At 43.0% G+C, this 26,082-nt stretch overlaps 3 protein-coding genes across 7 annotated transcripts in view; 1 reads left to right on the plus strand and 2 right to left on the minus strand.

Annotated features, from left to right (window-relative positions):
- Positions 1-3,564: 3,564 nt before the first annotated feature.
- Positions 3,565-10,735, minus strand: CYC1 (cytochrome c1). The gene is made up of 7 exons (XM_078601885.1): positions 10,591-10,735; positions 8,933-9,123; positions 8,198-8,324; positions 6,778-6,935; positions 5,194-5,354; positions 4,123-4,223; positions 3,565-3,932 (listed from the first exon to the last, which is right to left on the minus strand). The coding sequence occupies exons 1-7, from the start codon at positions 10,669-10,671 to the stop codon at positions 3,828-3,830; spliced, it is 924 nt and encodes a 307-aa protein (XP_078458011.1). The 5' UTR covers positions 10,672-10,735; the 3' UTR covers positions 3,565-3,827.
- A 1,754-nt stretch (positions 10,736-12,489) lies between these two features.
- EXOSC4 (exosome component 4) lies at positions 12,490-17,158 on the minus strand. The gene is made up of 3 exons (XM_078601886.1): positions 16,729-17,158; positions 15,557-15,763; positions 12,490-14,048 (listed from the first exon to the last, which is right to left on the minus strand). The coding sequence occupies exons 1-3, from the start codon at positions 16,897-16,899 to the stop codon at positions 13,692-13,694; spliced, it is 735 nt and encodes a 244-aa protein (XP_078458012.1). The 5' UTR covers positions 16,900-17,158; the 3' UTR covers positions 12,490-13,691.
- A 2,510-nt stretch (positions 17,159-19,668) lies between these two features.
- The window catches only part of OPLAH (5-oxoprolinase, ATP-hydrolysing), a 43,884-nt gene continuing 37,470 nt past the window's right edge, over positions 19,669-26,082 (plus strand). For 3 of the 5 annotated variants that reach the window (XR_013586142.1, XR_013586143.1, XM_078601887.1), the window contains exons 1-3: positions 19,669-19,824; positions 23,227-23,410; positions 24,827-25,018. Coding sequence is in view for 3 of the 5 variants with exons in the window: in XM_078601887.1 (XP_078458013.1) it covers positions 23,228-23,410; positions 24,827-25,018 (375 nt within the window). In the remaining 2 variants the exon portion in view is untranslated. Of the gene's footprint in view, positions 19,825-20,865; positions 21,026-23,226; positions 23,411-24,826; positions 25,019-26,082 lie in introns of those variants that run through there. The other 2 variants (XM_078601889.1, XM_078601888.1) reach the window with 2 other exon arrangements.

Consider the following 26,082-nt stretch of genomic DNA (forward strand, 5'->3'; position numbering starts at 1 on the left):
TGGATAATTTTACATGCAGAGGTAAAATGTGTTATCACAATAAAGGTCAAATAAAATTAAATAAAAATCATACCACTTGGTAACAATGTGGCCACTGTCCTCCAAAACTGACATTTCTGAAGGTATCATAGTTGTAGATATTGAAGACATTTGATTAAAAGCTATTTTAGGAGTTTCTAACAACACGCAAATGTGTAACATGTAAGCCAGTGTAATATGCAAAAACTCACTATGGGAACCTCATTTGCCAGAAAAATATGATAATTGGTTCTTTACCCTTCTATCTGGCAACAAAACTGACACCTTTTTACAAGGAGTCATGTTTGCATAGACCGCAATACCTGCAGTCATAATACAAACAAAAGAACATAACTCTGATAATGTGCACTGTCCTTAAAGTTGATTGGTCCACACCCGAGACAGCTTTCCTTAGAGCCTAGTCTCATATGGGTTGGACCAGATGACGCCAAAAGGCGCACAACTCAAAGACAATGCACCATCAGAGTATGAGAGCTCGGGGCAAGCATCTACACTATGGGAACCTCATTTGCCAGTAAAAATATGATAATTGATTCTTTACCCTTCTATCTGGCAACAAAACTGACACCTTTTTACAAGGAGTCATGTTTGCATAGACCGCAATACCTGCAGTCATAATACAAACAAAAGAACATAACTCTGATAATGTGCACTGTCCTTAAAGTTGATTGATCCACACCCGAGACAGCTTTCCTTAGAGCCTAGTCTCATATGGGTTGGACCAGATGACGCCAAAAGGCGCACAACTCAAAGACAATGCACCATCAGAGTATGAGAGCTCGGGGCAAGCATCTACGCTATGGGAACCTCATTTGCCAGTAAAAATATGATAATTGGTTCTTTACCCTTCTATCTGGCAACAAAACTGACACCTTTTTACAAGGAGTCATGTTTGCATAGACCACAATTCCTGCAGTCATAATGCGAACAAAAAACATAACTCTGATCATGTATGCACTGTCCTTGAAGTTTATTGGTCCACACCCGAGACAACTGACTCCTTGTAAAAGGTGTCAGTTTTGTTGCCAGATAGAAGGGTAAAGAACGTGTTATCGAGGCTTCACCTCCCCCCCCCCGTTTCCTATGCGTACTTTGTCAGTAAACCTCCCATACGCAAGCGGTACGCATTTGGGTTAACCCTCCCCCCTCCATGTGTACGTACTAAATGGATGGCCCCTAACGTCACAGTATAAAGCTTCCATTAGCAGAGCTTTTATGAGAACTGATATCTTCAATGAGGGAACCCAGTACGTAGGCAAATATTGCAGGACAACGATGCATCACTGCATTACAGGAGCTCCACTCGCTCCAACTCACTACCAATGTTTTTTCCCCTTCAAAGATTTTTGTAACGAGAGCCAAAAATGGCAATGTTGTAAATGCAAAAGGTAAACTTTTGATTTGAAAGGTACCCTTACAGTACCTTGTTACTAATGGGCAACATGGAATCGTTTTGATCTCTTTGTAGTTGAATTTTGAGTGTAACGTGCACATGGATAATTTTACATGCAGAGGTAAAATGTGTTATCACAATAAAGGTCAAATAAAATTAAATAAAAATCATACCGCTTGGTAAAAATGTGGCCACTGTCCTCCAAAACTGACATTTCTGAAGGTATCATAGTTGTAGATATTGAAGACATTTCATTAAAAGCTATTTTAGGAGTTTCTAACAACACGCAAATGTGTAACATGTAAGCCAGTGTAATATGCAAAAACTCACTATGGGAACCTCATTTGCCAGTAAAAATATGATAATTGGTTCTTTACCCTTCTATCTGGCAACAAAACTGACACCTTTTTACAAGGAGTCATGTTTGCATAGACCGCAATACCTGCAGTCATAATACAAACAAAAGAACATAACTCTGATAATGTGCACTGTCCTTATTTTATTTTTAGACGTGACTTAACCGAAAAGAACCAAAGAATAATTCCTGCAGTCACGAAAGCTCCTAAATTAAGACTGTCCTTAAAGTTGATTGATCCACACCCGAGACAGCTTTCCTTAGAGCCTAGTCTCATATGGGTTGGACCAGATGACGCCAAAAGGCGCACAACTCAAAGACAATGCACCATCAGAGTATGAGAGCTCGGGGCAAGCATCTACACTATGGGAACCTCATTTGCCAGTAAAAATATGATAATTGGTTCTTTACCCTTCTATCTGGCAACAAAACTGACACCTTTTTACAAGGAGTCATGTTTGCATAGACCGCAATACCTGCAGTCATAATACAAACAAAAGAACATTACTCTGATAATGTGCACTGTCCTTAAAGTTGATTGATCCACACCCGAGACAGCTTTCCTTAGAGCCTAGTCTCATATGGGTTGGACCAGATGACGCCAAAAGGCGCACAACTCAAAGACAATGCACCATCAGAGTATGAGAGCTCGGGTCAAGCATCTACACTATGGGAACCTCATTTGCCAGTAAAAATATGATAATTGGTTCTTTACCCTTCTATCTGGCAACAAAACTGACACCTTTTTACAAGGAGTCAGTTGTCTCGGGTGTGGACCAATAAACTTCAAGGACAGTGCATACATGATCAGAGTTATGTTTTTTGTTCGCATTATGACTGCAGGAATTGTGGTCTATGCAAACATGACTCCTTGTAAAAAGGTGTCAGTTTTGTTGCCAGATAGAAGGGTAAAGAACCAATTATCATATTTTTACTGGCAAATGAGGTTCCCATAGCGTAGATGCTTGCCCCGAGCTCTCATACTCTGATGGTGCATTATCTTTAAGTTGTGCGCCTTTTGGCGTCATCTGGTCCAACCCATATGAGACTAGGCTCTAAGGAAAGCTGTCTCGGGTGTGGATCAATCAACTTTAAGGACAGTGCACATTATCAGAGTTATGTTCTCTTGTTTGTATTATGACTGCAGGTATTGCGGTCTATGCAAACATGACTCCTTGTAAAAAGGTGTCAGTTTTGTTGCCAGATAGAAGGGTAAAGAACCAATTATCATGCAAAAACTCGTCAGCATTTCCTGATGAACTGCATTGTGGTCTTAGGTCACCATCAAAATAAATTTAATTTGAGCAAATTGTGGCCGACTGCATGTTTTTTTTATCATTTACAGATTTGAAAACTATTTCAGAATTATTAAATATATTTTTAACAGACGATTCGTTTAAATCTATTTTATGTATAATTACAATTGCTAAATGTATGCATAAAACGCATTACAGTACTACTTCAAGCACCATTTGCAATCGGAGCAAAAATCCAATTTTGATCTCGCCAGAGCCAACTAAAATTATTTATCAATACGAGTCTTCCATATCTGGTATTAAGATATCAAAGCTGGATTTCCATAATCTTTCAAACTTGCCATTCATTTTGTATCCACCGAGGGCAGTAGTTTACCAGGGAGGTCGAGGAGGTTCGAGAAGTGGCGTGAGTGCTTACAGGACCAACATCACAAACACAGAAGTCATTTTGTACACACTCCTTTGACACAAGAAATGTTTTCAATCAAAACTCTCGAACAAAGACACACAAGTACAACATGTTTACATAAGATTATGTTTATTTAGCTCCAGCCATCGTCCATGGCTGAAGAAGAGGAACCGAGTTATTGCGCGAGGCGAAAATGATGCAGAAAGTATGAACAGCACAATGCACATCACTCATAGCAGGCTGATCAATGTTAGCGTGTTTTGCCACGAATCCACTTTTGTCATTTCCGTTTACATTTTTATACAAGTTTAGGTGAATTGCATGCCATAAGGCTTTCTGCCGCCTGAGAGCCTGTCCACCAACTGGCACCGGTCTCTACTGGGGTGGCTTGTACGCAATCTTCCTCGACTTGAGTACGGACCATCGAATGCGCTTCATGTAGTAGAACAAAGGCAATACGATGCCCATCAGCATCATGAGCTGTGGGAAGACAGAATCAGGCTCCTTGGTTATTCCACGAACATTTTATTTCACAGCATATGCAGTTGTACCTGGCAGCAACAACATGCCCAAAGGAGGCATTAAATCACCAATAATTTATTCTCAACGCAAGCCATGTAATTTTGTAGAGTACATAACTGCAACGCTAGTCATTCAATGGAGAGCTTACCTTCAGGCCCATGCGCTTGCGAGTGTCATGCTCTGGTTCAGCCGCCCAGCGCAGGAAGGTGCACACATCCTTTGCCACCTGGCTCATGCTAGCCGGTGTCCCTGTAATATAACAAGAGATGGTAACTCATTTCTGCAAAGATAACTACATGCAGGGCAATTTTACCAGTAGGTCCTTTACAAGAATATAACTTACACAACCCTCAATTTCAAATGTATTTAGAAATGATCACTTGGAAATCTAATGCACATTCTTTGTTGGAATTATTGGTATGGACATGTAAAATGCTGACAATTTATTTCGCTCCCATTGACACTATTCCACAGTGAAAGATTGTGATAAAAAAATTCACAGTGCATATTTTTTGTATTACCCGATGAAAGCCAAAATCAATATCGGTAGCTTAAAATATAGGGGTTGCACTAAAATGTAAATCATTATACTGTTCATTAATTTTAATTTATATAATTTTGTATTGTATTCTTGTAAGTGCAATCATTGAACAGAGGTGAAACTATTTCACTCTGCTCAGTGGGCCACATGTAATGAGGGTGGGAGCACTCAACCAGAACCCTTGAGAGATCCTTGGTTTAAAAACAGGTTTTGGATGCCCGTGTTTAAGCCGGTTTCTCAAGCATAGGGAATGAACTTAGCATGATCAACAATGACTGTGCAAAACTACTACCATATTACAATTTATTTTTCACTTTAGTAAAAATTAAGAAACTGCAGTATGGATTTCACTGCCACCTAAATCACTTCTCTACAGCAGGGCATGTGTGGGAATGTAGTGTCAGTAGTGTGGCTAAAGAGGACACTTGAAAGGTTCCCAGTAGTTCTGTGATATTTCCTTCCACTGGCTGCTCTTTAACCGTAGGTGATTCAATTCAATGCTGGACAACACACTCGGTCTCATGACAACACTGACAGCACAATTGAAATAAAATTTTAATAATTTTTTTTTAATATGCAAAAAATAATAACATTTAAAAAATACGTCTGTGCAAAACTAAAAATACACATCTAACATTATCATTATCAATACAATACGCAGAAAAAAGCATTACGTACCATCTTCATATTCCAAAATTTCATTGTAAAGAGGTGGAGCCATGCTGATAGCTTGTCCAGGGAAGTATGGGTTGAAATGCATGCCCTCGCGTATGGCCACACCAACTGGAGGCTCGCAGTATCCGGTCAGCAGTGAGAACACGTAATCTTCTCCTCCGTGGCTACACGCGTACATACAAACAAGGCTTTGCTAAACAAACTATAGAAGACCTATCATAGCTAACAACATCATTGGGTTGACGGTGTGCCATGAAGCATCTCAAAATACAGGCTAACGCCAACTTAACAGACAACGCAAAAAGACAAATATGAATTTCCACAAGTGTATAATTTGCACAATTTTCATGAGAATGGAGCGTAGTAGGTTCCGACACCGCTGCACAAACCCACACTGACGTCCTGGCCTTCAGTGCCACCCACAGCCTTGCCACTCTATAACCCTGGGAGATGGAGCCAAGGGGCTGGTATGGGTGGACAAGCCACTGGGGGGCCACGCAGACGAACATGAGGAGACCACTGGAGCAATCGGCAGAGCAATCACGTCCAAATAGCACGCCTGGCTGCTATGTACATTGTGTTCTACCAATCACTGTGACCACATATGGGCCAAGTACTGGCCCATCATTGAACTCAAGCTGGCACATAATACCAATCAAGCACTGGCCCATCAAGCTCAAGGTAGCCCATCATACCAATCAAGCACTGGCCCATCATCAAGCTCAAGATGGCACATCATACCAATCAAGCACTGGCACATCATCGAGCTCAAGCGGACACATCATACCAATCAAGCACTGACCCATCATCAAGTTCAAGCTGACACATCATACCAATCAAGCACTGGCCCATCATCAAGCTCAAGATGGCCCACCATAACACTCAAGTACTGGCCAATCATTCCAATGAAGCTGAGAAGTCAATGACAATAACTGGCCCATCAGATGAAGACCACTGTGGTCCATCCTTTCACTCAAATCTGATCACCAATCATTCCATTTACAATAACCATCAACATGATGGCTGTAACCAGTTGTGGTAGCTTGTGTAAGGGGAATCATATGGCTGATGTTAAATTTTTTTCTGTTTTTAGGTATTAATGAAATGGATTTACTTTTCTGAGGACTGCTCTGTACAACGTCTGAAGACATTTTTGTATATTAATAATAAATAAACAAGTATTATAATTAATGTAGTGCACACCTTCATATGTATGCATTATTTTACAAATCAGATGTAAAATATTTTCCTAAATATATAATAATAATAAAACGTAATCAAATCGTTTGATACTTAAAATACAATTCTAACATCACAATTTAAAAGCTTGCAGGCTATAAGCTTTTTCCCCTTTTTGGCAACAGGAGTCACTTGCGGGTTTTCATGCAAGTCCACAACAAGCCTGTCCACGGTAGTTAATCATGTAAATCCATTCAACAATTTTAGCATGTCTGTACATAACACATATAAATCAATGCCCACACCTATCCTTGAGCACACTGGGGACACCTGAGCACACGTCTCAAACCAGGTGCCAAGCAAAAGAAAAGCTTTTGAGTCGTCCTTGTCCGTGCGGGACTAACTTACCGAGCATTGATGATGAGGCTGAGGTCGGGTGGTAGAGCTCCATTGTTGGCAGCGCGAGCTGCTTGCTCATTGGGGTAGGGCTTGGGAAAGTAGTCCGATAGTTTTCCTGGCCTTGTAAACATCTCGCCATTGTCATCCGGCCCATCGACCACCTCAAACTAAATGACAGAAAAATGCTACTGTCAGGAATGCAAATAATAAGTAGCAACAGAAATGTCTTGTTCGTTTACTGTTTATGCAATAACTAAGGATACTAGTTAAAACGGATTATCAAATTGTGAAATCTGTAAGTCAGAAATCCATACATTTCACATTTTATATAAAAATGTGCACTCTTGCCTTTACACACCATGCAAAAACCATAATCAGTTCCTGAAGAAATGCATTGTGGTCCTGTATGTTGTTTGAAGCATATGGTTTTCCAGCCAGCACTTACTAGCTAATGGCCCCCAGAGTAATGTGGTGACTCTACATGTTACCCAGAACAAGACTTTTCAGCACTGAGCATTGGTGACTATACTGTACTGATGAGTCCTAATAAGAAATAAACCAGTCTACAGTAGTCTGTGTTCCATTGATGCTCACCAGTCAGCCACATTTGCCCAAATTTATTCTGATCGTGACACACCTAAGGCAAGAGGATCATCATGCATATTTTCAGGGACTGCTGATAGTTTTTGTACACAATGCACAAAGGCCAAGTTATTTTTGCACATGTTTATTGTGTTGTTTGAAACCATATAATTCAATTACATTTCACCAATCCAAATTTAAACTGCTTACAGTCTACACTATGATAAAGTATGCACTAAATTCCTTCTAATCCTACTCCGATACCTGGTAGCCTTTTTCCACATTCCCACAACGGGGAAGTGAACTGGCCTAGTTCATGAACCTCAGTCCAGATTTCCTAATTGGGCCAACCATGTAACAACAGGGCCATGAGTCTCACTTTAACGGACTGCATGGCTCCCTGTCCTAGCTGCGTGGCTTCCTGTCCTCAGAAGTAACTGTGATGTCATGGGTGTGGTTTATTTACATTACATTTAGGACTGTGATTTTGCCTAATCTAAACAGCTATTTACCATTCTTAAAAAAAAAATCCATGATTTCCCTTCAGCCGCAGAAGAGCAGCAATGCAGACAACTTAGCAAGAGGGGTCTAACTCACGAAGGCGCGTAGCTCGTAAAGCACTGAGACAGAAAACAACCCACACCTGACTGTTCATGAAAGAGCCAAACATGGTGTGTTGGGTGTGCCTTCTAATGGCCCAGTAAAAATAACACAATCTGGTACCCTCTACTACTCATGTGCAGTTATCAGCATCAGGCCTAAGAGCCACAAACTAGCTGAACTCAAATCCTTGCTGAAACCAATATGCCTTCAATTATCTTTCTCTGCACCATGGCAGTGAACTCACCTCCTCAGCAAGTGCCTTGGCCTCTTTTTCCGTATGCGTCACGTTCACCAGGTTACGGAAGGCTACGTAGTCCATGCTGTGGCATGCCGCGCACACCTGTTTGTACACAAGGTATCCTCTGCGCACACTGCAGAAACACACCCAATAAAATTACAATTTCACTTGTTACATGTCATTCTTAAACTATGCTGCACGGTAGTTATCAATAATTACAAACCCATTAATCAATTACTGTTTAGATTCCAGGGATTAGAAAAATGGTGGTAGTGGTAAGCACTCTACACAATGAACTTGGTCACTGGAGTTCAATACCTGGCCATGGCCAACACTTTACACCATATCACTCAGGAAAATGCACATATCCAGGCAGGGTGGAGTTGTCTTCAAATATAAAATCACTCGTCCATATGGTAATCATGCCGTTCTTATAGCGCAAGGCTATCATATACGTGATGCTTCGTACATGAGGATAATTTGCGTACGAAGTAGGGGGCTATGTTGCTGTGTGGTTTTACCCAACTAGGGAATTTGTAAGTAATGTTCTAATTTGGATTGATGCCAGCAGACATGGCCAATCCTTCTTTGAATAACGTCACAGGATCTTTAAGGTCCAATGTGAATTGGACAGCTGGTATGTTTTGTTAATATACCCGCGGTACCAGGCACGATTGCTGAGCTTGAACCATGAACCTCTGCGACAAGTGGCAATAGCGCTACCACTTTGCATCGTCATACCTGGCTTGGTCGAGTGCGGAAAGAGCACCGTTGTGGTTCCACGGGTACTTGGGCGCATGCAGCTCCAGCTCTTCGGCCTTGATGGTGTGGTGTAGAGCCAGCGCAAGCCCCAGACCGCCGGCCGCCACCACGCCGATCGTGGACAATGCCACCTTTCTTCCACGGGAAAGGCTCGCGAAGGACATGCCGGCCTGCAGACGAGAGTACCAATTTATCCACGAGTTAGATGTGCTCCCAATGTACTACCACTGAATGCATAGTGGCAAAGCTCCCCCGTGTAGCCTTAGAAAATCTGATTAAATATCATATACCAAAGTAGGAGAGCTTGCCTATAGGCAGTCGTCAACCACATATCTTGAGTGAGTCCCTATTATGGCTTGCCCATTCAGTGATCAAGTTGAACAAAACATATCACTGCATCAGGACAAAAACGTAGACATCTGATTTTTTGTCATGTACAAAAACAACGTCTAAACACAATCAGTAGTCATACAAACACATTTCAGATATTTTAAAATAAACCCAAGCAGTCGGTACAGAAAAATACATAAACGTCAGCCGCGTAGATATAAGCTTAAGTTATTTAACCACTTGGGTGACAGACATTTTATCAGTTGGGTGACATTTAAAACGTAACTGTTATAAAACTACCAAGTAGTATGTCAAAAATTGCAAATATCCACGTTCAATTAACAAGTAAGACGTATCAAACATAGAGTGTAATGCGCCTCGTCCTTCAAGCGATTTTGTTACACGAGTAGCAATGTCAAAGTCCACGAACACGACACTGAATGATACGTTAATTACTCGGTAGATTTAATGAGTGGTTAAACACAAATGAGCAGTGATATTACAGCCACCAAATAAAAATTGCAATGCCCACTAAAATGCCCTCTGGTATTCCAGGGTACAGATCCATTACATGGCAAGGACTGGATTTCACCTTCCTTTACAGCAAGGTTCAACCTCGCTGGCGTTTAACCCTTACACGACATTTCATAACCGCAAGTGTAGGTAAATAAAAAAAGGTCTAGTAAAGCTAAATTACATCCACAGTGAGGTCCTCCAACTCGAATGAGCTTTGACCCAATGTCAAGACATTGTCCATTAGTCCCCAGACCTTACAACATGCAAGTCCCGGATTGAGCACACACTTTGCGCACGTAACTCCGAAAATAAGCAAATAATCGGCGTAATAAAAAAATGAAAAACAGACTTAGCTTCGCAAAAAACACCCTCAACTACGGTCCACCTCCCGTCTTCCTCATCCGAGTTCAGAACCCAACGAATCACACCAACACCACCACCCCGTTACACAATGCCTGCCGTGGTGGTGGTGGTGGAATCTCCGATTTTGCGAGTAGAGGTCGCGACCCCGAGGTTCTAATTGAACTTAAAAGCCCCGTCGGGACACGCAATCGAGAGGCGGGGAAGAGCTTCCCCGTGCACCCGAGGAGCCCGAGGCTTGTGGCAAGGGGAAGCGTGAGGCCGACCCACCACCACCCGTGCCGTAGTGACCTTGCCTGAGAGCAGGTGAAAAGGACCCGTCACCAACCAACCACCACCACCCCCTCCCTTCCCCCGCCGCTTAACACGGGGACTTAACAGGCAGCGACGGTGTCGACCTTAAGTGCTCGGTTCAATGAAACGTCGCTTACCTTGGGGGTCGTGAGCCCTCCGCCCGGCGCCTGTAGAAGGAGCCGGCCCGTGCAGCGTCCCGCAGCCCTGAGCGCGGCCATCTTCACCTCGAGCCGAGAAGCAACGGAAGGGGGCGGAGTGTAACTCTGACACGCCCCCAACTCACCACCCGCCACCCTCGACGAGGAAACCCTCCAATGACAACGCCGATGACTCCGCCGGCAGCCATGTTGCTTAGGGAGGCATCACCAATCCCCCACTACCCCCCTCCCACTACACCCCCCCAATAACCCCCCCCCTCCTCACTACCACCCCACAACACCCACTACCCCCCCCCCCCATTACCCCCCACTTACGCCCACCACCCCCACCACTTACCCTCCCCCCCACTTACCTCCACCACCCCCCCCCCCACTTACACCCCCCCCTCCATACGCTTGTACATGGACCAAGCGAGGCCCCCGCGTTACGTCACCCGACAGCGACAGATTGGCGACGTCCCTCAATATAAGCCCGGCGGTTCGTTACCCCCTTACAAACATGGCCGCCGAGGTGTCAACTGCATGACGTCACGCACGGGCAATCGGGTATCTCACCCCCCCGCACCCCCCCATCCGTGTCTACGGGTGACGTCACCGTTGTATTTACCAGAGCGGATAGGGGGAGAATCGGCGCAGAGCGCGGGGAAGGGACCAATCCGCGTCGCCGAGAGACGGGAAGTCACGTGGGCAGGGCGCGGGCGAATCGCGAGGCGTCTCGCGGCTTCGAGGGGGCGTCTATGCGTTGTGTGAAATGTAAAGCGGGTGTCCGAGAGATTATCGGTGAACTGAAGGCTTCGCATTGCTCAACGGTCGTTAATTAAGCGAAGTTTGCAGCAAAAGCCGTGAATGGCAAATTGACCGGCTTAATTGTAATTTACAAGGTGTAGGCGCTCGTCCTGTGATTTTAAGAGCTTTTTAGGGATGAGAGGATTGGTGGGGGGGTACAACTAAAAGGTTAGCCACATCGTGTGGTTATAGCGGCAGATGATTGTGAATTCTTATATGCGGAACTGGTATGTTGCGAGATTTCTTGAGATGTTCCGGGATCTTTCCACACTGAAGTTGAATGCACATGACAAAGGATTCGATTTGCAAAGTATCCCAAGGCATGGCCGAAACTTAAATGGTCCTCTAAGTTCACGATACGTGCATTGAAACTTGCTTGTTCGAATGACAGATTTTCCAATTTTACGTTTGTAGTTGAGTGATGTAAAGCGACACAATAAACTGATGGCCAGCCCTACATTGCAATAAAACAAATCCTGGATAAAATTTCAGCACAATTATGACAATGTATTGAATCACGTTGTCACAAGTTACAACACTATATTATATACAGTACTGCCCAGGCTCTGTAAGGTCACGGATCTAGTTCATGTAAAACAGCAGGGGTTAACTTGGCAAATCACATCAGGGGTTAGGAAACATCACCTTTTGAAGCAGCAGCACAATGAGAATTCAGGGAAATGTCCTATGGAGAGGATGCTTTCCACCATGCGAACGTGACATTTTCTCCACTCAGAATTAACAATGAGGGTTATGTTGTCAGCCTGTAACTTTCCACTGACAGGTCAAGACCTTCCCTCCCACCCCCGATTTCACTCCATTCCTTTCTTTCCTGCTGTTTTTGTCCAGTAGTGGCCTCCAAATGTTTTTATTTCATTTCAACTAACAATGCAGGTGAGCATCACCAAATGCTCGTATTATTTTCTGGGCATTTCGACGAGATTAACCTGTTCTGAATATAGACCATCTTCCAGTGTGTATGGATATAAGCCATTCATGTCAAAAGGATTTTAAGGTGAGACATGTTGAAACATGTTTGCAGTCCACTACCAAGTACACGTACTTATGCATTACGTACTCAACCACAGTAACTTATTTGCCATACTTTATTAAGAAAACACCTTAACGGACAATACTTACAAAAAGTACATCCCAATATTCCATTATTTTTGCTCAAAAAACAATTCAACAGGCACTTCACAAAACATCCTAATGGAGGAATAAAATGACCAGGTGGTTCAAGGGTCAAATACCATATCGGAGCACATTGCTGGAACTGCTGAGATTCTGGAATCGATTCTCATCGAAAATTGTGCGTATCAGACTTATTTTAATGGCTGCACATAAAATATTAGATTTATCAATTAAACTTATTCCAGCATGCATAAATAACTTATTTTTGCCACATGACAAAAGTATCTGTGGGTAGTGACATGGACAAGCAATAGAGCATTCACATTTCAAACACAATCAGCTGCTCTTATTTTTACCGTGGATGTATTAACTATCAAAAATAGGTAGTCTGTTTTACAGTGGGCATTGCAGGTCCCATGATGTGATTCACCGATGTGTGCCAGTGCTGGTCCAGATTTCCCACACTTAAAAAAATACCCGAAAAGTACACAAATTTGATTAAACATGCCAACTCTCTCACTCCCAACTCTGAAAACTTGGAAGGGCCCTCCTGAAAAAGTAATGATACTTAATGAGGCTTTCCTGGATAAACAAGCATAATAATAATCTAAAGATGAACATCTGAGAAGGTATACAACCACCTAATGTTGATAAGATGCAAATGAACGAACCTTAGAATTGGTTATAGCTTTTTCCAAAGGCTGTTTTCTTACATGGGGTGATGTAGCACTACTTTCTGTTCGAATTCCACAATGAAAATGTCTTCACTTCATGGAATTAAGCAATAACACAATTATAAGAGGTACAATGTAAATGTGCTGCCCTTCAATTTCTTGCTCGTACTGCTGAAGGATTTCCTTCAGATGATATTTGAACCTACTCTTCCACACAAGCAAGATGTCTTGGACAAGCTGGGAGTAGCCACACTTTACCCGACATGCAATTTGCTCATCAACTGTGTATTCATTTCTACTGCTGGGTGGACAGGCAGGGGGTATTTAAGAAACTTGCCCATCGTTTCAAATGACAGGAGATCGAAATTACAATCTCCAGATTACAAGTCCGATGTGTGCTAACCATGACCCCCATGGCAGCATCCCTATCAGAATAATAAATGGGTACAAACACAACAATGCTGATCCAGTAGTACTCTGGTTTCATTAACCAAGCTGTGACGTGGCCTCCTGCAAGTGCTCGCGCACCACGCGGTCCAGCACGGCGTGCACATCCTTGCAGGCACGCGTGGCGGCCTCCAGTACGGCTGGCAGGTGGTCCTGGTGGAGCCGTGAGTTTAGCTCCAGTAGTGCAATCTGCTCGCTCTTTGGAAGCAGTGCAAGGGCGAGCTCTGGTCCCCCCGCCGACTCCTCCACGAAGCTGATGTCCACGAGAGGAGTGTCATCCACGAAGCCCACCGAGCAAGCACAGACGTAGTCCTTGAGCGGGATTCCCGCGTCCACCAGCGCGAGAGTGGCTGCATTTACGCAGGCGCAGTAGTTGCCTCCGTCTGATTGCAGGATCTGTGTACATGACGAACATTTGTTTAATATAACAGCCGAACAGTAGAGCATATGCTGCTTGTTACAGAAGTCCATGGTATATAGCCAGCAGCCGCCCTGATATATACCTTAATTCTAGATTTGAAGCTTTCGTGACTGCAAGAATTCATATTCTTAGGTTTTTTTGGTAAAGTCACGTAGGTAAAAATTTGTTTTAATAAAAGTAAAATTAAAATAAAATAAAAATCACGACGTTTCGGAGGCAACACAAGCTTCCGTCTTCAGGTGGAACCGTCACAGCACGATTACTGTATCAAGTAAGAGAAATTCCAAGAAAACCGTCCTTGTATATAAACTGATTTATACCGCAGGTGTATCAACTAATAATGTCGTTTGCTTCACAGCAGACATTAAAGATCCTGCGATAATATTCAAAAGAGTAGGTCACGTGCGCTGGCATCACCATGCATCGTTTCTGAACTTTAAAATATTATTGTAAATTATCTACTTGGGTAAAGCCACATAGAAGCATTGGCTCCTACAGTGAAAATACTGTAGACTACGACAATATATTAAACCATAGTGGTGTTGTGATCCCTTATGCTATGATAATGTACTCATTTGATTGTGATCTTTTTTCGTATATGCACATGCAATATATAATACAAATTGTAAAAAAACGTTATGCTTGCATTGGTACAGGCTTTAAGTTGTGGTGTTTATGTTGACGATAACTATACACATTACATGTTATGAATGTGTTCTCAATCATGTATGGCTCATACATTACCTTGCCTATCACTTCCCTTTAAAGAAATGTAATCAAAACTCATCTAATGCGTAGATTGTAACAGTCAGGTATATGGCCCTGCTCAATGTGTTGTGACATTTGAATTTTAAAAAACACTCATTACAGGCTCAGAATTTTGGAATCACCAGGCATGGGGCTGGACGGACCTAGATGGTTATATTTGAACATGAAAATAAAATAATAATTACTGCAGGAATTGTCCAGGGTGGTATTGAAGGTATCAATTAGGATTTCTACAGAAATCAACCAGCTCAACATAACATTTTGTACATGTTTAAACATTTTGGAAGTTATAAAATTGTAAAAAAGAAATAGAAAAATCCTTCGCAATACGGTAGATGTCAAAAAATTTTTTTTATAAACGGACTATATTAGTAAATACCAATAATTCATAAACGCAAAAATGTTTAAAAGCGCAATTCCAGATCGCACGAACACCGCAAATGAAATGACACACATTCACACCTGTCAACCCCTTATCAGTGCCTACCTTATTGCAGACCAAATCAGATCTTATTGGTCACCCCGTGCCCTTATAAACCTCAACGTTCATCCTACAAAGTCCCATCACAAGGTAGACACACAAATAGACACATGTTGCTCGTATTGAAACGGCTGTACGCCATATGGACCTGAAAACGAAATTTCCCTGTACAAGAACACGCGGTGAACCGTATGTGTTGACGCGGTATGCGCATTGGAAAGGAAGCAGACGCACTTGCACATAGATGTCAATCTGGGAGCGTGGGTACTGCTCCGTCATGATCGCCGCCTCGAAGGTCTGCCTCAGGTGCATCGACATCTCGATTGACTTGCGGTCACCGTGAGGCCTCCTCTTGCGCTCGCCCGTGCTGAACGTGGCCATGCTGTACTGGCAGTTCACCAGCGCTCGGTCGTGAATCGCCTTTCCTCTGTTGCCACGCATCTGAAAAAGGGCAAAGTGACACGCTTCAACAAGGTGGTGCGCAACAGTTTAGTTTGTTAAAACCAGGTGAGAACTCAAGACGCCATAACAGCCTCATTTGCAAGAGTGACCTGGGACATATTTAACATCGGACAGCAACGGATTGTTACGGTTAGTATATTATTACAACAGTATAGCAGCCACTGGATTCGAACGGTGAAGACCTGCAACAACGCGCTAGTGTTGGGCCACGACACCGCCCAGGTGATCCGTGCCACCAGAAGACAATTGAGGTTAGGAGGCTGAACAGACACACCTCGTGAGTGGCAGAGATCACAGAGGAGATAGACCAGGAGACAAGATCGAGACAATACGATCAAACGGACGCATTTTGTGGGATCCATAGCCCTCTCGAGATGGGATGGAGAGATGCACGAGAGATCAGATGCCTGATCACACTTGGACAATGAGACCAAAGGGACACATGTTGTGGGATCCATAGCCCTCTCGAGAAGGGATGGAGAGATGCACGAGAGATCAGATGCCTGATCACACTTGGAGCCCAGACATAATGGAATCGGTAGAACTCTGAGGATGTAGCCAATGCGTTCAGATTGGTGAGATCAGGAGGCCAGATACATTGTAAGGCACATCGACCACAGATATCAGAGGAAGAAATGCGATGGAGATCTAGAAACCGGAGGAACCAGGAGACCATGGAAACAATGAGGATAGACACCTTAGGTGAAGCCAATTTATTAAAAAAAAACATGAGAGAAACCCATCGAGATCAATAAGCGATGGAGATTAAACGACGAAAAACCCCGTGGGTCCCATTCGCCTGCACAGACACACAAACGAGACAAGTCCAGAGACACGTCTTCGGGCTCAAGAGAACACAACCACTGGAGTGGCAAACTCTGCAAAGGAGACGTCCTGAGATCATAGACCACGGTGAGCAGAAAGACGACAGCGACAAGACACACCTCGTGGGGCCCGTAGACTACGGCCAGGGCCTTGGTGTTGCCCTGCTCCACATAGGCCGATCCGTCGGCTTGCGCGAACACCCCCATGCGACAGGCGATCTTCCTCAGCTCGGACGCCTTCCTGCCGTCGATGCGGTAGCCCTGGTCTGACAGCAGCTCCAGCCCGGCCATGCTTTGTTATCTGTACGTAGGGACGTTGAACTTCTTTCGTACCGTACGCACCCAATTGTGCTAATCGAAGGTGTGCAGAAGTTCCGTTGTCACGTCGATTTGTGCGAGGGGCTCGACGTGACTCTATGAGACAACTGTAAGCGATGTCGATGTTTGTGCAAGGGATCTGTGATCGATCGTAAGAGCTGTGATCGATCGTAAGAGCTGTACCCGAGTCGAAGCCGCTGTGCGTGGTACAGTGCGCACTGTAGATCCGCGTGCGCGGGTGGGGACCGGATGTGACGTATTCCCAAACTATAAACATAATCGATAAATTCATAATAAATGAATAATATTGGTCGCGAAAGCCTACGTGTTAAAATAATCTATAAAACATGAAAAAAACTATAAAACAGAATAATAATCTGTAAAACATGAAAAACAGAACTATAAAACATAATCTACAAACATTAAAAACTATAAAAACATACACATTACCTATACATATATCAAGATTACCGATAAAACATTAAACAAAAAACTCTAAAACATAATCGATAAAACATTACAAACTACAAAACATAATTTATACATAACTTTTTTTCATAAAATAGAGCGTATACATTTTCCATTGTTTAAAGTCAATTAACGCAACTAACGTTGTATTAAACCTAAGAACAGTGCAGACTGTTTGTTAAGAATTTGGTGAAACTGAGATACTGCAATGTTCTATAATAGATTTTATGCTACAAAGGGGAATTGCCCGAAACGTCGCCTCGCCATATACGATACTTGTTTTCTTTCAAGGCCACGATGTTATTGACGAATGTGAGTTTTTTTGTTAACGGTTTCCATCGTAGTTCATGTGTCAACCTTTATCAATCCACTGCTGGATGATGGGAGGGGGGTCTGTGAGCCCATGCCATTCTCTCACAATCTTTGCGATGTAATTTATAAAATATAATCCACGTGGCACACGAAATTATTCCATACCGTGTCAACCCACACGGTTTACCCGGTATTCTTGTACATGAAGAATTGAGTTTTCAGGTCCATACGGACAAAAATCTATTTTTTTATTAATTTTAATTTCATTTTTTACCTACGTAACTTTACCGAAAAAACTAAGAGTATAACATATGTTTTGTCTATTTGTTTGTGTTTCTCCATCGTAATGGGACTTTGTAGGACGAACGTTGAGATTTATAAGGGCACGGAGTGACCAAAAATATCTGAATCGGTCTGTAAAAAGGTAGGGCACTGATAAGGGGTTGCCAGGTATGGAGTTGGCAGGCAGGTGACATGAAAATAAAGTGTTGGTTGTTTTTTTGCGTGTGTTGAGATAGAACATTTGAAATCAGGGGAGGTACATCAGCATCATCATCATACAGTTTACCCGGTATTCTTGTACTGTCCATGGAAATTTGGTTTTTCAGGTCCATACGGACAAAAATCACATGGCCTAATAAAAAAAAATCTGAATAATTAGTGACAATCATTGGTGACTGATTCTGTAAAGCATTTTCTGACTGTGACAGGAATGTGATTCCAATGGCTCCATCTTCTCTCTGACTCGTTCCGTCCAGCGACACGTGTTGCCCAATATACTTACAGTAGCTGCTGCAGCTCATTACTATTAAAATTCCTTCCCTCTATTACTGCTAACCCTACTCCCTCCCTTTGATGCTGCTAATCCTGCATACTGCATAATGCACGGGCATAATATGACTTTGAAACCCCCCACCACCTACGCATTCCACAAGTAGTGACTAATCCCATATCTGCATTTCCCATAAATATGCTAAATTCCTATTGATATGCAAATTAATTTGTCAAGGCGCCCCTTCCCCCCTCCAACCCAGCTTAAAAATTCGCTGCCAAGCCTGGTGGTGCCCATTCAGACGCTGTCTTTCCGACAGACCTGTTCTTCACCTGAGGACGGCTGCTTGCGTTGTGGCCGAAACGTCGTGAGAATTATTTTATTATGTTTAATTTTTATTATTTTATTATTTCCCTTCTACGTGACTTTACCGAAAGAATCAAGAAGATACTTACAGTACTTTGTTTTATAAAATTAAGTTTCTTTATGCGCCTCTTGATGTAATGCTATTTGTGTACTTTTCAATTGGTTGTTCCATTTTATTTCGTTAATGTCCACGTTTACCGATACGTACTCAAGTGCATTACTCCAGAGGACAACCGCAAGTTGGAAAGCATGACAGAAACCGTGCGTACGCATGGTTTTTCTTCCTTTATTTGTTTATTGATTTCCATTATTTTGGTTTTACAACATAATATGTATTAAAAAAAAAACACTAATTAGTGTGACGGTTTGCCGCGGTACGATGTTCACGATGTGACGATTATCGCGATATCAGTTTCCCCTTTGTAGTTGACATTTGTATCGAGCCGTTATTGTGCTCTTTTGTACTTTCAATAACATTAAATATCATCGCTTTGCTCGTCGGGGATGAACGACTTACCGCAATATCCACGATATATCGTGGTAGGCGATAACCACGATATATCGTGGACATCGCGATAACCACGATATATCGCGCCACGTGTTTCACGATATAACGATTAAAATATTGTCGTGTCGTAAATATCGGTTTAAATCATGGAAAGTGGTTATCGCGATAACCACGATATATCGTGGACATTCCGATAACCCCCTCCTGCATGTTTGAACACGCGCCCGCAATTACGGCTATTGTGGGTGGGGGAGTTCCCACGCGGACCAATCGGCGTTCGTTTGAAGGTTGGAGGTTTTGTCTCAAATTTCCCTCCAATTAAAACCCCGATAAATAAATTACGCAAACGAGGAGTGGAGGGAGATGTGGTTAGGAACGCAGCCAACCACCACCACCAGCAGCTGAGCAGCATCAGCAGTGCGGGTTGTGTTCGTGGAGTCTGCTGTGTTTGTGGTCACTGACAGTCTTGGAGGTGGGTGGTGTTCGCTGTTGTTCATTAAACAAAGCTGCGGTTTAATGCGAGATGACGAGACGAAGAGGGTCTGTGTTTGCATTGTTTCTGTTGTATCATCATCATCACCCTCCTGACAACTTTAAACATGTACGGATAATGGCACGGCACTTAAATTTCCGCGGCGCTCATGCGTGCAATATCTTCATGCACACGTGGCAAAGTGTGTGTCATCGCGAACTGGCTTCACTGTTTTGCAACAAACGCCTCGGCCCAGTGCAATTTGAAATCGATCGCAGCAAACTCGTCCACTGACCAGCGTGCCCTCATCCAGCAGTGGATTAATCATGGCTAACGATTATGATACCCATGTTGGTTGTATGTTGTTGTTGTACACTGTACTCGCGCTATGTACCCCCCGCGGAAATTATCATCGCCTTCGCCAAGCCGCATATTGACCAGTCTGGTGAAGTATGACCAGCCCCCCCCCTTACCACGTGCCCAACCTGCAATTGACCAGCGTGGTGAAGTATGGCCAAACCCACGCCACGTACACACACATAATAATAGTTGATCTTCTTGGTTCTTTCGGTAAAGTCACGTAGAAGGAAAATAATAAAAATAAAACGTAATAAAATAATTCTCACGACGTTTCGGCCACAACGCAAGCAGCCGTTTGTGTCGTGGCCGAAACGTGAGAATTATTTTATTATGTTTTATTTTATTATTTTCCTTCTACGTGACTTTACCGAAAGAACCAAGAAGATGAATCCCTGCAGTCACGAAAGCTTTAAATCGAAATAATAGTTGAGTATGGCTCCTTGTATGTTGGGTGCTATTTGTCGTTTCCTGGCCGTGATGGAAACTCCACATTCACAACAACGCACTTTATCGACCACGTGGCGACCCAACCACAAGCCCTCTTTGATTAAAGACGAACGCCGCCACCTATAACATAAACCGAGACAACGTTCCTCTTCTTGGTTCTTTCGGTAAAGTCACGTAGAAAGGGAAATAATACAAATAAAACATTTTATTATTTCCCTTCTACGTGACTTTACCGAAAGAACCAAGAAGATGAATCCCTGCAGTCACGAAAGCTTTAAATCGAAATTTAACTTTCCTCTTGTTTACTGTCATAAATCGTGCGATACCAGCATCCCTTCGTCTTACGCTGCAGCGTGATCAGATCGTTTGGGGCAAAGCTACCATCTAAACATTTGTAAGCAAACTACAACAGCACCCATATGCACGTGACATTGAGAGACACATGCTTGCATTTAGAGTGCGGTACTGCATATTAGCCACAATTGTAAAAGCAAAAGTGTGCGTTTGTGTCGTTGTTCATGATGTTATTTATCCACTAGATTCAGACCCCGTTTCCGTACACTGTGCCTCTCATGACCTTGCACAAGTGCAACTTATAACAAACACATTCCTGCGGAGGGAGCTGGTAGGAACGTTGGGTTGCTCGGTCAATGGCCAGGGTCAACGGCGGCGTGGTGTATTCCGCAAATATGCCCGACTGTGCGGGCGGGCACAAGCCGGCGTGAGTAGGTTAAACGTTGAGTTTTATAAGGGCACCACGGGGTGACCAGCCCCTCCCCACCCAGCCCCACCCAGCCCCTCCCTGCACGACGGACGGACACAATAATCCCCTGTAGGCTGGTGTAACCAGGAGGTTCCTACCAGTATTAAACTTGTAAAGCGCAGCACAGTATTAAATCACCGAAGCAGCTAGGACAAATTCAAAAGAGCGAGGGGGAACCACAGACAAGCGTGAAGGCAGCCAAACGCAATGAACCAACAATTTGCCCGAGCTCTGCAATTCTTTCATTAAAGTGTTTTCGGCAAAAAAAGTGTTTTTTACATGGAGGAGTAAACTGGACGGGCGAGAGGGAAACGCTCTATCCTATACAGAAGTAACAGTGGAGTCGACATTTTTTTTTCTGGACCGTATTCTGGCGAGACAGGGTTACATGGCTCCTTCAGTGCTCACGGGAAGGGAGTTGAACAACAGTGCAATCCACCAACCCTCGAACCCCTCCATAGTGCTGGATTACAGGCGCATGCATAACGTCATAGAACTGTCACGTTATGAACGGAGATTGTAAACAATCATTCACGTAACATTTGTATTGATACCGCACTGATTTCTAATGGCCCTGTTATTTTCTGAACAGCTTATTGAATATTGTCAGAGTGATGACTTTGCTGGGTAAAGTCAGAAGAGTGTTCAAAGATATAATGAGTGTGTTGAGATTGGTCAGAAATATGTAGAGACTTTGAATGAAACTGTTATCTCAATAATGTTCCATTATTTAGTGGTGTATCCAAAAATAGATCACCCTGTTTAATATTCAATGTCTAGACATGTCAATTTACATTCCAGTGGTAATGTTCCTTCATAGCATTTCGAAGTGCATGCACTGATATACTACAATATTCATGACCTCGTTTTTCAAACGAATGCCCCCATTGGTGGTCCAGTGCTGCAGTCTGGTAAACGTGGAGTTGCATAACGAATAGCTTGCCACTTGGAGCCTCTTGGCTGCACTGTAGCAGGGCAATAGAATGGTTGAGATTGAGATATGATGTAGGGAACGGTGCTTTAAGTTGCTGAGGTGTTTAGGTATCCTATACATGTACATACTTTTCCTTACCCATCATGCAATCCATCGGGTTGCATTAGGAAGATCTGGAAAAAAACATTCAAGAAAAACGTGGATAACTTTTTGCAGTATATCAGCCTGGAAATTATGACATTATTGGCACATTCTTTGTTAATAAATAACACTTCATGTGACCGTGTAAAGCAAATGTGTTACTTAACAGATTGCCATCAATTAATAACTTGTATACTAGTATTACATTAAGACAAGGCACAGAGCGACTGGCCATGCAACCCAAACTATAGACCATATAGTAAAACACTGTGGTCTGTGTTCCTTAAATGGAGGAATAGCAAAACCTTCTCGTGGCAAGTAGATCTCAACATTGGCGTTCAGCTCCTGAACATATTGCCATACGCAAACATACACTTTACATTATAGGGGCAACATCTATAGATTGGTCTTTTAATTTTATGGAGTAAACCACTTGTGGCTCTTGATGGAAAAGCCTTGAAAAGCTTAAGTGCATTTAATAATTCCTCTGCTTTTTCAATAACAATTAAACGGCCAATAGGGCATATTACTTAGCTGTGCTGTTACTGCACGCGATAGTCATTTTAAAGCGATTGTGCTGTATCGCTGCCTTTCAAAGCGGTCGGTGGCATTCCCTGGAAGTGAGCGTAACATAAACGTAATTTTCAATGGAAACGTAGAACACAATCTTCAATAGAAACTTCACGACAATGGGGCACCCATTGGTGCTTGCGGGCGTTTGACTGTTTCGCCGCCCGCGCTGCGAACGTGGCGGCAGCATGGCGACGTCGGCGGCGGCGGCCAAGGGGACGTTCCAGTTTGCCATCGACCGCGGCGGCACCTTCACGGATGTGTTCGCACGCTGCCCCGGTGGCCGGGTCCGTGTCCTCAAGCTGCTGTCCGAGGACCCCGCACACTACCCTGACGCTCCCCGCGAGGGCATCCGCCGCATCTTGCAGGAGGTTCACACTCGGCAGCATCATCACCACCACGTTCATCGTCGTCGTCGTCACTGTTTTCATTTAACTTATAAATATCTCCCCGGCAAATGCTCACTGAATCTCAAACTCATTCGTCAAGAGACAGTCTCACCAAACATACGCTTGTCTGCTTCACAGTGGAGGTTAAAAGATGATGTGGCATTAATTTGACAAAGAGTAGGTCACATGTGCTGGCATCTCTGTCCAAATTTATAAACAAATTGAATGACTAGAAAGCTGCCTAATTATAAAAAAACTAATATCACCCGATACTGTGAATGTACTTCAGCCTATACAGTACTCATCTGTAAAATGGTGCCTTTGTGATAGCCTTGTGTAATTATGATGGCATGAATACCAAATATACCAATTCTTTTTTTTATTTTGCTGAAAAAATGTCGGTAATAATTAGTATAATTTGCATTTAAGCTAAACACCGCACATAAATCGAAGCGATTTCCTGACTAATTCAGACAAAGAGTTATTAGTCGCTATTCATCCAGTCGAATGCAAGAATAAGTATAAATATAAGGTGGCTTTTTTACGTGGCCCTAATAATCAATCAGGACTGTAATTCAAATTTATATAATTTTTCCACCTTTTGTGATGAGGGAACAATCCTCAGAAAATACCACGGTGTCGGACATACTTAGACAAACTGACATTTCGTCCACATTGGGACAATAATTGTGCATTCAGTTTCGCGTGTGCCAAACCATTGACTTATTCTATAAGTAATCTACATTTTCGAAACCTAGATCATTTCATTCGAAATCTTAATGGAATTTATATAGCGCCTTAATCGAGGCACTTTACAAAGAATTAAGACGGGCACGTGTGTGAATGTAATGGTGGAGATGAGGGGAATGAAATAGATGAGATGATGCAATGGGCAAATCTGTGATGCGTGAATTCTGTGAAAGCGCAATTGATGACAGTAGATGATGATGAATGGATTGAATGAATGGGGAATGAGTGATAGTCGTATCATGAGAATATGAAGAGGGAACGGTAAAGGTGGTGGTTATCAGGGGGAGATTAAGGGGATGTGGGGTTAGCTAGGGAAAATAGTGAGGAGTGGGAACTAGTGAGCGAAGGTGACTTTAATGAGAAGGGAAAGTTTGTTCTAGTGAAGGGGGGTGAGAAGAAAAAATGAGCCAAAGCGTGGATTGAGCGCTAGAAAAAGAAAGAACAGAGAGACGGCAAAGATTTAGAACGTAGAGTGTGAGAAGACACTAAAAAGATACAAGAGTGGCAAGATATGGTGGGTTCACCAACAATTCCGAGGGCAGTTTCGGGGAGGCCGTGGCCCTTTAACAACAAGTCCCTGGACATCATGAGTCGACTGGAGACCTTCGCCGACGAATCCTGTGTGACTTAACCTGTTGGAACTTGCAGGAGACGGGCATGGCAATGCCCGCGGGGCTGCCCCTGGACACGGCGGCCGTGGAGTGGATCCGCATGGGCACCACGGTGGCCACGAATGCGCTGCTGGAGCGCAAGGGTGAGCCCATGGCCCTGCTCATCACGCGCGGATTCCGAGACCTTCTGCACATCGGCAACCAGGCCCGACCCAAAATATTTGACCTGGTACGTGATTTTGTCAATGTATGTACTGTATGTTTCAACTTCTTTTGCACCGTTGCGTGGTCAACCATGCTAATTGGAGGTGCGGGGGAAAGGACAACAAACCAAACACAAAAAGCTGTTCTAAAGAAATACGTTTTTAATATAGGTTTAAAAGTGCATAGCTCCAGTGGCTTCCTAATATCGGAAGGAAGAGCATTCCAGACGGCCGTAGAAGCCCATCTGAAAGTGCGTGATGCAGTGAGCATCTTTGTTCGATGGTTGAGGGGCACATAGGTGGTTAATAGAAGCCAAGTTGTACATTTGTTTGAGCTGTCCTTTACGGAAGGAGCATCATGAATCATCCAGTTTTGTAACATAACTAACCCTCATGGTAACAAGCCCCAAAAGCATATGCGCAATCGACTACAATGCCTGCTTTCTGACCGTCACATATCTGCACTTGCAAAATAATCACCCACGCCTTTTGCAGTATTTGTGCATAGTGTGGCCACTTTTTGTGGATGTTCACAAATTCAACCTTTTCACATGCAGCAATGTGTTCTTAATCTTGTGTACATTCAATTATAAAGCACAGTAAAACATTTTCCCAAGTTTAAAGGAGTTTTTGATTTATTTGTTTCTAGTAACCTATTTGTGCATTATATAACACATTTTCTAAAGATGTACTCAAATCCGACCTTTTCACATATCCACCTATACCTGGGCCTTACCTGGCAGGCCCCAGCGAATCAAGATATGTAATGATGTATTGTACAACCACTTGCATTTAATTTAGTAAAATAACTTCGAATAAAAAATGCATTCATAAAAATAATTGTATTATTTTTGGTTTCATTATTAGGTGAGAACATACTGATGTCAAATAACATGTTTAAACTAAGCTGATTAAAGGTTGAATTAATATTCCACTGTTTTCATATTAAATTGTATATCCTAAAGGATAGTTTCAAACGGATATCTGCATCTCAGCTAATTTCCCAATTGTATGTGGTTTCATGAAGACTGATGTGCACATGAAAGCATTTAATCTGCAGTGGTTCTTTATTGATGGGAATCATTGTGGT

Source organism: Lampetra planeri, chromosome 17, assembly GCF_965212315.1.
Source record: "Lampetra planeri chromosome 17, kcLamPlan1.2.h2, whole genome shotgun sequence".
Classification (NCBI taxonomy): domain Eukaryota; kingdom Metazoa; phylum Chordata; class Hyperoartia; order Petromyzontiformes; family Petromyzontidae; genus Lampetra; species Lampetra planeri.